Here is a 10634-nt window from a genome sequence, read left to right on the forward strand (position 1 = left end):
CAGAGGGAAGTCAATGAGAGCCAGGGAGGACGGTGACCCTGGGGGCCACTGGGGGAGGCTGGCCATGCTTTGTTTTCTAATCTCCAGGTGACGGTTACAGGCGAGTCTTCTCTTTGACATACTCAATTAAGCTCTGTACACTTGAGCGTCTGTCCACTCGTAGGTGTACATACTTCCACTGCGGATTTAAACTTTCAAAGAAGTCTAGGGTGTTAGGTCTGGAGGTTTCCCCAAGGTTTTCCACAGATGAGCAAATGGGCCTAGAGGTGGACAAAGGGCCCAGACGTGAGCAAAGGATGGCAGCAAGCCCGGACCCAAGCGACGCGGCGAAAGCACAGCGACCCCACCCTCGCCAGGTGCAGAGCCATTTCCGCCTCCGAGTCCTGCGTTGCCTGGCAACCGGTCTCCCAGGAGACGCGAGACGCTGAGCCCAGGGCCAGAGCTTGCGGGGCGCACGGAGCCCCCAGGCCTCATGGCGCAGAAACCTCTCAGCACCGCGGCGGCTGAACGCATGAACCTTGTGGGTCAGGATGAGATCTGGTAACGCCTGGGATCGGGTAACGCGGTGGGCTCCTGTTCTCATCTGAAGTGTCCACATCTGGGGTCTCAGTTTCCCCACCAAGTCCAGGAAGTGATCGACCACTAAACTCGAGGGGCAGAGGGGCGTGCGCTGAGGATGGTCAGGGGCCTTGAGGAAAGGGGTCAATGTTAGGGACATGAGAGCGACAGGAGGGCCTTTCTCCGTCTCCTTCTCCCTCTCCTGTTGGGCCCACCACGAAGACGTGGGAGATTGGCTTTCAGCAATCAGCAGAGATTGGCTTGTTGAAATCCAACTAACATGTTCATGTTTTCTTTTTTTTCTTCAAATCTCAGCATCCAACCAGAACGTGTTCATGTTTTTAAGACTGATGATTTTTTGTTTGTTTGTTTGTTTTTTGAGATGGAGTCCTGCTCTGTCCTCCAGGCTGGAGTACAGTGGCGCGATCTCGGCTCACTGCAACCTCTGCCTCCTGGGTTCAAGCAATTCTCTGCCTCAGCTTCCCGAGTAGCTGGGATTACAGGCGCCCACCACCACACCCGGCTAATGTTTTTGTATTTTTAGTAGAGACGGGCTTTCACCATCTTGGCCAGGCAGGTCTTGAATTCCTGACGTCGTGATCCACCCGCCTCGGCCTCCCAAAGTGTTAGGATTGCATGCGTGAGTCACGGCGCCTGGCCAAATTTTTTTTTTAAAAAAGCAAGCAAAAATCCTAATATTTGTTAAATTTGAATGAAATACATGAAAATCCCTTGATTCTCCTGGGTTTTTAAGTAATATATTTTAACGTTAAAGATAGATCCATTTTCTAAAAGATGTATGTCTAGCAGACATTTGTCATGGATATTTTAATTGGCATGCTATCTGCTACGTATTATTGCATCTCTTTGAAGGTTTAACTCATATGGGAATTTACAGATTTAGATATAAGTAAGTTGTAGTAACAATAAAACATACTTGTTTACCTTCTAAACTTCAGTTATCCTATTTACCCTCTCTATAATTTTTACCATTTCCTTGTAAAACCTATATTAGTCACTTCATATGTGTCTTTAAATTGTTTTCACTTGATGAATTTATTTTATGGAAAACTTCATATCACTCTCATAAATAGAAAACCTTTATCATTTGGCATAAAATACACAACTATTTTTTACAAAATCTTTATCCAAGTGTCCCAACAGGAGATGCTACCACAGCAGGATCTGTTCCCTCTGTCTGAAATGCCCCTTCCTCTCTTCTTCACCAGACAAACTTCTGCTCATCCTTCAAGACCCAAATCTAAGTGACCCCTCCTCTTTGAATAGGGCCCTTGGCTACTGAACACTTAAATTGTAACTGGTCCAAATTGGGTTCAGCCGTTAAGTGTAAACTGCGTGACAAATTACGAAGATTTATTTAAAAAAAAAAAAAAGATTATTTAAGTGACTGTCAGCCGGATGCAGTGGCTCACACCTGTAATCCCAGCACTTTGGGAGGCCGAGGCCAGGAGTTGAAGACCAGCCTGGCCAACATGGTGAAACCCCATCTCTACTAAAAATACAAAATTATCCAGGCATGGTGGCACACACCTGTAATCCCAGCTACTCAGGAGGCTGAGGCAGGAGAATTGCTTGAACCCAGGAGGCGGAGGTTGCAGTGAACCTAGATTGTGCCATTGCACTCCATCCTAGGCAAAAAAAGGCGAAACTCCATCAAAAAAAAAAAAAAAAAGACTGTCACCTGTTTATTCTTATGTTCTTTTTAATGTAGTTACTAGAACATTTCAAATTGTGTATGCAGCTCATGTTTGTGGCTTATGTTACATCTTGATTGAAATAGACTCTGCCTTAGATGCTCACTGCCCAGGGCAAAGAGTTGACCAGGGTCTCCGAAACTGTGGGGAAGGGATATGCTGATATTGATTCCAAGATAGAAGAAACCAGAAAACTCAAAACGATTGAATGTTTAATTTGATGTTTGCAAAATGTGGCACGTGGGCTCGTCTACTGCAATGCCACTCAGCTCATGGGTAGTTAGATATAAACAATATTAGCATGGAGCAAAAGCAAGGTCAGATTAGGGTGGGGCAAGTGAGGCACTTGCGCTGCAATATTTAGGAAATGCTCCATGTCAAGGTCATGCAGACGCTGTCTCTGCACTTGCAGGAAGCAGGGAGTGAGTGCCTCCTCCACTTTTGCACCTCCTCAAATTTTGAGTCATAAGGGCCTCCAAAATAAGAGATCTGGTACCTAGAAGGCTCCTCAGGCAGAATCGGCCCCCAGACTGGCCCTTACCCGGCATTCCCTCTTAGCCGTAACAGCCAACCAGCATCTCTCTTTCGTTAGCCACGTGTCTCCCTTGCTGGTGGGAGGTGCACAGCATCAGAGGTTCTCACGCTGTCTGGGTCCTCACTCCGTCCCTGGTGCAGAACCACTGCCCAGTCAATGTTCGTGGAGAATGGAAATGTCCCCCACAGACCCCTTGAACCTTTTTCCGTGTTGCCCAGCACTCAGGAACTTTCTTTTTCAGGAAATACCGTCTGAAGGCTGAATCGGAAGCACGGCAGAACTGGCCCCAGAACTGGGGGTTTTTAACAACCCCTTTTGAGGAGGTAAATATAAATTGTATGAGCCCCAAGGTTATAGAATCAATCATTTCAAAGAATGAGTGATTACAAAATCTATAATTTGCAAGAATAAAACTAAAGAGCATGTTGTAGGCAAAGATCACTAACTCCTAAACCAGAAGGTTCCCGCCTTTCACAGATTCCTGGGCACTGACCACATGCCAGGCATGTTCTAGGTGCTTCGGCAGAACCAGATGATCAAATCTGGACAAGAACCCCGGTGCAGAGACAGGTGTTGTTTTATGCCCATTTACAAATTAGGAAATTGAGCTCCAAGACCTGCAAAGTCACACAACTGATAAGGACCCTACTCAGGTGAGAAGCAGGTGGGTCTGATGCCACAGCCACCTGACCTCAGACTTCCCATCTGTAAAGTGGGATGAGAGTCCTCACCTGCCTAACTGAGCGACTGTGAGGTGCAGATACAAGAAGGCTATGGACACCTCACCTGGCCTGGAGGCCAAGTGACATATGAGGGATTCTTGGGAAAATGCTGTCGGTATTCCCTAAAGATGACAAGTCCAGAAGTCTACAGGGACCAGCTAGGTGACAGAAACAGGAGACAGGGCCAAGCATAATTAATCAGAAGGGGTGGAGACTCAGGCAAAGACGCCACTGGTCCTGTCCAAAGAGGCAGCCAGCATGAGCCCAGCCAAGTGAAACCATATGGGAAAGCCAACTGCATATTCCCATCACTCAAGAGAGTCCAGAAAGCCAGATGTTTACATGAAATTTTCTGAGTCTAGAAATGAAATGCTTATGTGGGTTCTGGTGGGGTGGTGGCCACCAATCTGCAACCTCTCAAACTTCAGGACAGAACACAAGAGATGCAGAATTAATTAAAACACCACATCAGTCAAAGTATCTATGATTCACAGCAGTGTAAAGCCCATTTGTAATTCATCCCGCCCTACGAGCTTTGAAATTATGCTGTTCTTAATGAGGGTGTTTTTAATTCTTAGAGGGTTCCACAGTTTGAAATTTTATGCATAGAATGAGTTCTTATTAATATAATATGCATAAGGAGTCTATATTAATATTCTTTATATGTAATTAAATTGGGTTTTCAAGAAGCTTGATATTGCTTGAAAAATTAAAAAGGGGAGTGGAGGCTCCCCTCCAATATTTTAAAGTTCGGTCCTGAAAACTTTTTGGCATTTTTTGTTAGTTTGTTTGTTGTTGTTTGAGACAGGGTCTGGATCTGTCACCCAGGCTGGAGTGCAGTGGCATGATCTCAGCTCACTGCAGCATCCACCTCCAGGCTCAAGCCATCCTGTCACCTTGGCTCCCAAGTAGCTGGGACCACAGGCACATGCCATCATGCCTAGCTAATTTTTGTATTTTTTGAAGAGATGGGGTCTTGCTAAGTTGCCCAGGCTGGTCTTGAACTCCTGAGCTCAAGCAATCCTCCCACCTCGGCCTCCCAAAGTGTTGGGATTACAGGCATGAGCCACCACACTCAACCCTTTTTGGCATTTTAAAACTTGAGTCCATAACTAGTAACGTTTTCTCAAATTCCCCCACAGGGGATGTAAATCAGGAGGCTGTGGTGAGCAGCAGGAGGGGATGGAGATGGGTCTCGGCTTTGGGTGCAGCAGGCCTGCATTGAGGTCCCCACCCTACTTTCCTAACGGTGTAACTAAGACAAGCCTCTGCCTCCCATTTCCATGCCCCACTTCTGTGTCTATAAAATGTGCCTTCTAGGGGAAGCAATGGGGAGGACACTCCCCCAGCTTCACCTGAGGCTTCCCGTCTCTGGGGATTCTGTTTCAGTACATTTCCCCCAGCTTCACGTAAGACTTCCCATCTCTGGGGATTCTGTTTCAGTTAATCAAGTGTGAAGAAGATCTCCCCACCCCAAAACCCAAAATCGAGCTTCCTGAGCGTTTCCGCATCCGGCCGGTGACCCCAGTGGAGAAGTACATCAAGGTTTGAAACGTTTTTAAATACTCATTTTTTTTAAATACTCATTTTCCTAAGTAAGAAATAAGCCCCAGTGGAAACTGATGGCTCCAGATGTGCAAAGCCAGCACTGAAGGTAAGAGCACAGCAGTGCCAGGTGCAGAGTCCAGGTCCACGTCCTTCCCAAACCCAGCCATGGGAAACATGCCAGGCTAAAGTCTACAAGTGCAAGCACCATGACCTCCTGCTCTGCAGAAGCAGAGAGAAGGCAGGAAAATGGGGTCTTCATGCGTTCTTTCAGCAAACATTTCCAGGGTGTGGGCAGGAAGGCAGGGCAGACCCAGGCAGGGACTCTGGAATCAGACCACCAGATCCCTGTGCTGATAGGCTGCTCACCTTCTGTGTGGTCTTGGGCAAGTGGCTTGACCTCTCTGTGTCTCCCCTGCCTGTCTTATACAATGGGGGTTAATGAAGCACCTACTTCAGGGAGTACCCTCAGGGTTCAGCAGGCTGCCCAGCATGTTTAGAGAGTGCCAATGACAGTCAGCTATTACTAAGGTGCAACAGCTTGGTTGGGAAAACAGTAATGAACAAGAAGACAAGACCCCAGCCCACATGTCTGGGTCTAGAGAACCAACATTAACCAAGAAAATCAACACCATTTGGATACGCTATGCTAGCACCATGGAGGAAACAGGCCGGTGGTGTGTCACAGGATAAGAGAGGGCGGGGTGGTCAGGGAAGGGGCCCTTTGAGCTGAGGACTGAAGGATGACCAGGCACCAGCCCTAGGAAAAGTATTCTAGGCACAGGGAACAGCATGTAGGAAAGCCCTGAGATAGAACACAGGCTGCTATGTTTCAGGAACAGCAAGGCAAGGCGATGCGACAGGAGCTTGGGTGGAGGGTGGGGGCAGGAGGAGAAGGTGTGGGTGGAGAAGGGATGTGAGTGGAAAAGTGGGCAGGCTAGAAGGAGGAGTTGCAATTGGAGTCCAATTTAGAGCAGAAGCCGCTGGAGAGTTGTAAGCAGGGCCATGGAAAGGCAAGACCTGCCTATTGGAAAGATGGCTCTTATTGCTAGTGGAGAAAAGATTGTGGGGAGAGGGGACAGGAGTGACCGGGCCAAACCCAGAGAAGAGAGGCCTTAGACGATGCTCTCACCTGAAGCCTACACCACAGCGGACATGGCTCAGATCCCTCTAGAAACAGTTGAGCTCCATATGTCTCATGGGTCTGTCATTTTGGCCGGGAGTTCTGCCCTCTGCCCAGCTACAGAGAAGGTGGTTCTGCGTGCTGACGGGGAGAGCAGATGAAAACCCAAGATGAAGGCCGCAGGGCAGGGGGAGTTCAGCTGCAGCCTTCTGCCTGGCATGCTCGTGGTCTGATGGGGTAGCTGGCACATAGTGAGCATTTGGGGGGTATGCATCTGTGAGCCCCAACGAATGAATGAGTGAATGAGCTCCATTGAGTTATGTTGACAGTTTTTACCCCAAATATAAAGCAATATAGAGTCACTGCTAAAAAATATTTAGAAATACACCAAAATATAAGATAATTAAAACCCACATATAGGCTCTTACCCATGATTAACATTTTGGGGGTGCTCCTTCCAGAGGCTTTCCTACACATCCCTTGACCTGTAAGAGTAACCACCCCACCAGCTCAAGCTATTATTATCTCTTAGCCACTCTCCGTGATGACTGCTTTACATGGGGTGTCTCATCTTACTTCCACTGCAGCCCCGGATATTATCATCCTCAAACCCATTTTGCAGATGGGAAAGCTGAAGCTTAAAAAAGCTGAATTCCTTTCTCTAGCCACACAGCAAGTGTGTCTGATTCCAGAGCCCTGCTTTTAAATGTTACCCTCAAATATTCCTCAAATGTATGTTCATGTATATGTATATACACACTTGTGCACACACACACATACTTTTTAGGTATATGTTTACAAATCAAACTACACAGGCTGCTTTGTAATCTCCTTTTTCCACCTAACAACATACCCTGGACATCTTTCCATGCAGTTTAAAAAAGCACTCTAAATCGCTATTATATTAATGGCTGTGTTTTTCTCCACTGTGTGGATCTGTCATAATTTATTTAACCGTCCCCCTATTCCTGGCCATTGAGGTTGTATCCGGCATGAGATTTGGGAGAATAACCCTGCAAGGAACACCCTTGTAGACACAGCAATTTGCTCTGAGTCCGTAATTTTCTTGATATTAGTGCCTACAAAGGTGATTGTTCAGATGAAATGCACACATTTAGGGAGCTCGCTCTCCTGTGGCCTAGAACACTGGGCTGGCCGGAGAATAGAGGACGAGAGACTGGGATGTAGGTCGGACATTTTTCCAGAGCTGGGCTTTAATTCTGCCAACTCCCTGCCTCCACCTGCCTCCATCCCAAGAATACGGTGGCATGGGATCTGCTTAGTGTCTATAATGTCCCTCAGCCACATGCTGTCCCCACAGATCCCTTGCCGGCCCATGAGACTGGACTTTCCCTCTGCCACCAGGGCCCCTGGGCCTGCTCTGAACAACCACAGTTATTCTCTTTCCAAAGAAAGCGCCCCCACCTAGATACCAGAGAGGTGCCCCTCCTGGAGGATGGGAAACAGGGAGGAACCATCCAGGCACCAGAACAAACCAAAACATGGTTTTCTCCTGTGAGAGACTCCTGTCTAGGAGCAAGGGCCAGCTCTTAAAGCCACACTCACCAGACAGAGCCTGTGGGGTGGCAGGGGTAAGGACAAGAACCTTGATTCAAGCAAGAAAGGTCCCCAGCCTCTGCTTCCCTCCAAACTTCCTTTCTTGCCCAAGAAATGGTAATGGTGGCCGGGTGCAGTGGCTCACGCCTGTGATCCCAGCACTTTGGGAGGCCGAGACAGGCAGATCATGAGGTCAGGAGATTGAGACCATCCTGGCTAACACGGTGAAACCCCATCTCTACTAAAACTACAAAAAATTAGCCAGGCATGGTGGTGGGCGCCTGTAGTCCCAGCTACTCAGGAGGCTGAGGCAGGAGAACGACGTGAACCCGGGAGGTGGAGCTTGCAGTGAGCCGAGATCGTGCCACTGCACTCCAGCCTGGGCGACAGAGTAAGACTCCGTCTCAAAAAAAAAAAAATGGTAACTGGTTTCCTTCTTCCACCTTTCTTCCACCTTCCTATCCTCTCACTGGTGACCAAAGCCTTTAAAAATATATTTATTTTTAATAGGTAACCTTGATACATAAAAGGGCATCTGATGAGATGCCTCCCTCCCTCTGGACCCCTGGAGCCACTGTCACCCATTTGTCACGCACTCTTGCATAGACAAGGACATCCATGGGCCTCTGGCCTCATTTTCTTATTACACAGCTTGTACCATACTTTGAATAGTTTTGTGCACCTCTTTTCTCTTAGAAGTTTATCTCATCCTTCTAAACCATTGCATGGCACACCACAGTGTGGATGGGCCATAGTGAATGAGCCTCCGTGGGTGGATATGCAGCTTATGTCCAATTGTTTGCTATTACAAACAGCTCCGCAAGGCATCCCTTGCACCATCATGGGTGTGTACATGTGTAGCTATCAGGATATTTTAGAATGAATGCCTCAGAGTAGATTGTTAGGTCAAAGAATGTTTGCATCTGCACTTTCTTTTTTTTTTTTTTTTTTTTTTGCATCTGCACTTTCAAAAGATAATTGCCAGGCTGGGCATGATGGCTCATGCCTATAATCCCAACACTTTGGGAAGCCAAGGCAGGTGGATCAACTGAGGTCAGGAGTTTGAGACCAGCCTGGCCAACATGGTGAAACCCTGTCTCTACTAAAAATACAAAAATTAGCTGGGCATGATGGCACTTACCTGTAATCCCAGCCACTCAGGAGCTGAGGCAAGAGAATCACTTGAACCCAGGAGGCAGACGTTTCAGTGAACTGAGATTGTGCCACTGCACCCTAGCCTGGATGACAGAGCAAGACTCCGTCTAAAAAAAGGGGAAAAAAAAGATAATTGCCATATCGCCCTTGCTCCTATAATGCCCTTGTTAGTGGTGGTGTTTTCATCTTTTTGCCCCTCTGCTGGGTGAAACATGATGTCTCACAGTGGATTTCAACTGCATTTCTTTTACAAGTTAGATAAAGACTTGGAAGTTAGTCTGTGTGCTCCCAAAGGCCTGGCTGGACAAACAGCTTTGAGAGCTGCTTCCCTTCTGAACAATTTTACTTGTAGCTGGTTCAAGGAAGCTTTGGCCCCTCTGTCATTTGTTGATGACCTGCCCTACATGTAGCCTTGCAGGAGACTAATTTTAGGAGTTCATCAAGAACATATGCTAAGGGGTTTCGTCCACCAGCAGCAGCCAGCCCACTCGGGACCATCCCCTCCTGCCACCGCCTCACCGGCAGGTTCCATTAGTAAAAGTGAACTCATAACCCCAAGCATATTAAACCTCTTTATCTCAGTTCTTCTGCTAGAACAAATGTCCCGCACTGTTGCCTTTGTTCAAATCCCCTTATGCAGAACAGATTATTTCAAAAGAAGGGGAAAACCTGCCTAAACATTTACCCTCATTTTCCAAAAATGTCAAATCTGTCCAAGGAGTTGACAAATGAAGTTGTGTTTTTTCATTCCAGATAGAAGCCTATTTTCCTTTTGGTTTTTAAAATTAAATTCAGTTGCTTTTCATTCCTGTGATCTCCACGGTTTGGAGTGTGTGTGTATATACGGATGCATTTCGTAGAGGCTTCTCATCGAAACAGGGTGACGTGCACCTGCCGCAATGCCATCTGACAACAGTGCCATATATTTTATAAAAGGCAGTGAAAACTGTAGCACTTGACATTTCTGCATCTTTTTTTCTTTTTGCTTTCTTACCAAATAAAAATTATTTTGCTGGAAGTCATGAATTAAATATGTTAGGCATTACACGATAAAGAAACATGTTTGATGTTCCTCACTTCCCGGAAAGATGAGAGCCTCTGAGTCCAGCTGATTGGAATGTGCTTGTTTTCAGTACACATCAGGGAGGCTGGCTTTTCTTTCTGTCTTTTCCACCCCTGCCTCACATGCCGATGCTGGGTGCCTCGTGTCTCTGTGGCCGAAGGTCACTAAATCCCCTGCATTTCCATTCCAGGTCTTTCCATCCCCCCCAGTCCCACAGACCACCCAGGGCTTCATCGGCTGGAGATCTGCAGTGCCAGGCCTGAACAAGTGCCTAGAGCACGACGATGAGATCAGAAGCTGCAAAGGTGCTTTTGCACGAGAGCTGTGCTGGCCCAAGCAGGGCGTGCACTGAATCCAGACGGAATTCTGCCCAGGGGTGCTGCATATCGGTCACCAGGCACCCGGGGCCATGCCAGGGAAAAGAAGAGCTCCCCTGAATCCCGAGGACACAGTCCCCTGCGTACTTGCTCATGGGATGTTGCAAAGAACACAAAGTGTGCCTTAGACATTCTCAACTCATCAGCGTCACCCTTCCAGAATGTTCACGTCCACACCCATTCTTGGCTAATGTAATGAATAAGGCTTCTCTCATTTGTTTTTGATACCTTGGGAATTTCTATGCAGGGCTTTAAAAAAAAAATAAGTGATTCAATTTTAAAAA

At 47.2% G+C, this 10634-nt stretch overlaps 1 protein-coding gene across 1 annotated transcript; it reads left to right on the top strand.

Annotated features, from left to right (window-relative positions):
- The first annotated feature begins 403 nt into the window (after nt 1–403).
- CIMIP1 (ciliary microtubule inner protein 1) lies at nt 404–10634 on the top strand. Its single transcript, XM_009437462.4, has 4 exons — nt 404–540; nt 3050–3131; nt 4974–5075; nt 10164–10634. The coding sequence occupies exons 1-4, from the start codon at nt 473–475 to the stop codon at nt 10323–10325; spliced, it is 414 nt and encodes a 137-aa protein (XP_009435737.2). The 5' UTR covers nt 404–472; the 3' UTR covers nt 10326–10634.

The sequence above is a fragment of the Pan troglodytes genome, chromosome 21 (assembly GCF_028858775.2).
Source record: "Pan troglodytes isolate AG18354 chromosome 21, NHGRI_mPanTro3-v2.0_pri, whole genome shotgun sequence".
In the NCBI taxonomy this organism is placed as follows: domain Eukaryota; kingdom Metazoa; phylum Chordata; class Mammalia; order Primates; family Hominidae; genus Pan; species Pan troglodytes.

What these genes read in the sequence shown, in the direction of transcription:
- CIMIP1 (XM_009437462.4), top strand. Translation starts at nt 473, where the DNA reads ATGGCGCAGAAACCTCTCAGCACCGCGGCGGCTGAACGCATGAACCTT. An exon ending in GTGGGTCAGGATGAGATCTG is followed by an intron (nt 541 to 3,049) that starts GTAACGCCTGGG and finishes TTTCTTTTTCAG; the next exon opens with GAAATACCGTCTGAAGGCTG. An exon ending in TAACAACCCCTTTTGAGGAG is followed by an intron (nt 3,132 to 4,973) that starts GTAAATATAAAT and finishes ATTCTGTTTCAG; the next exon opens with TTAATCAAGTGTGAAGAAGA.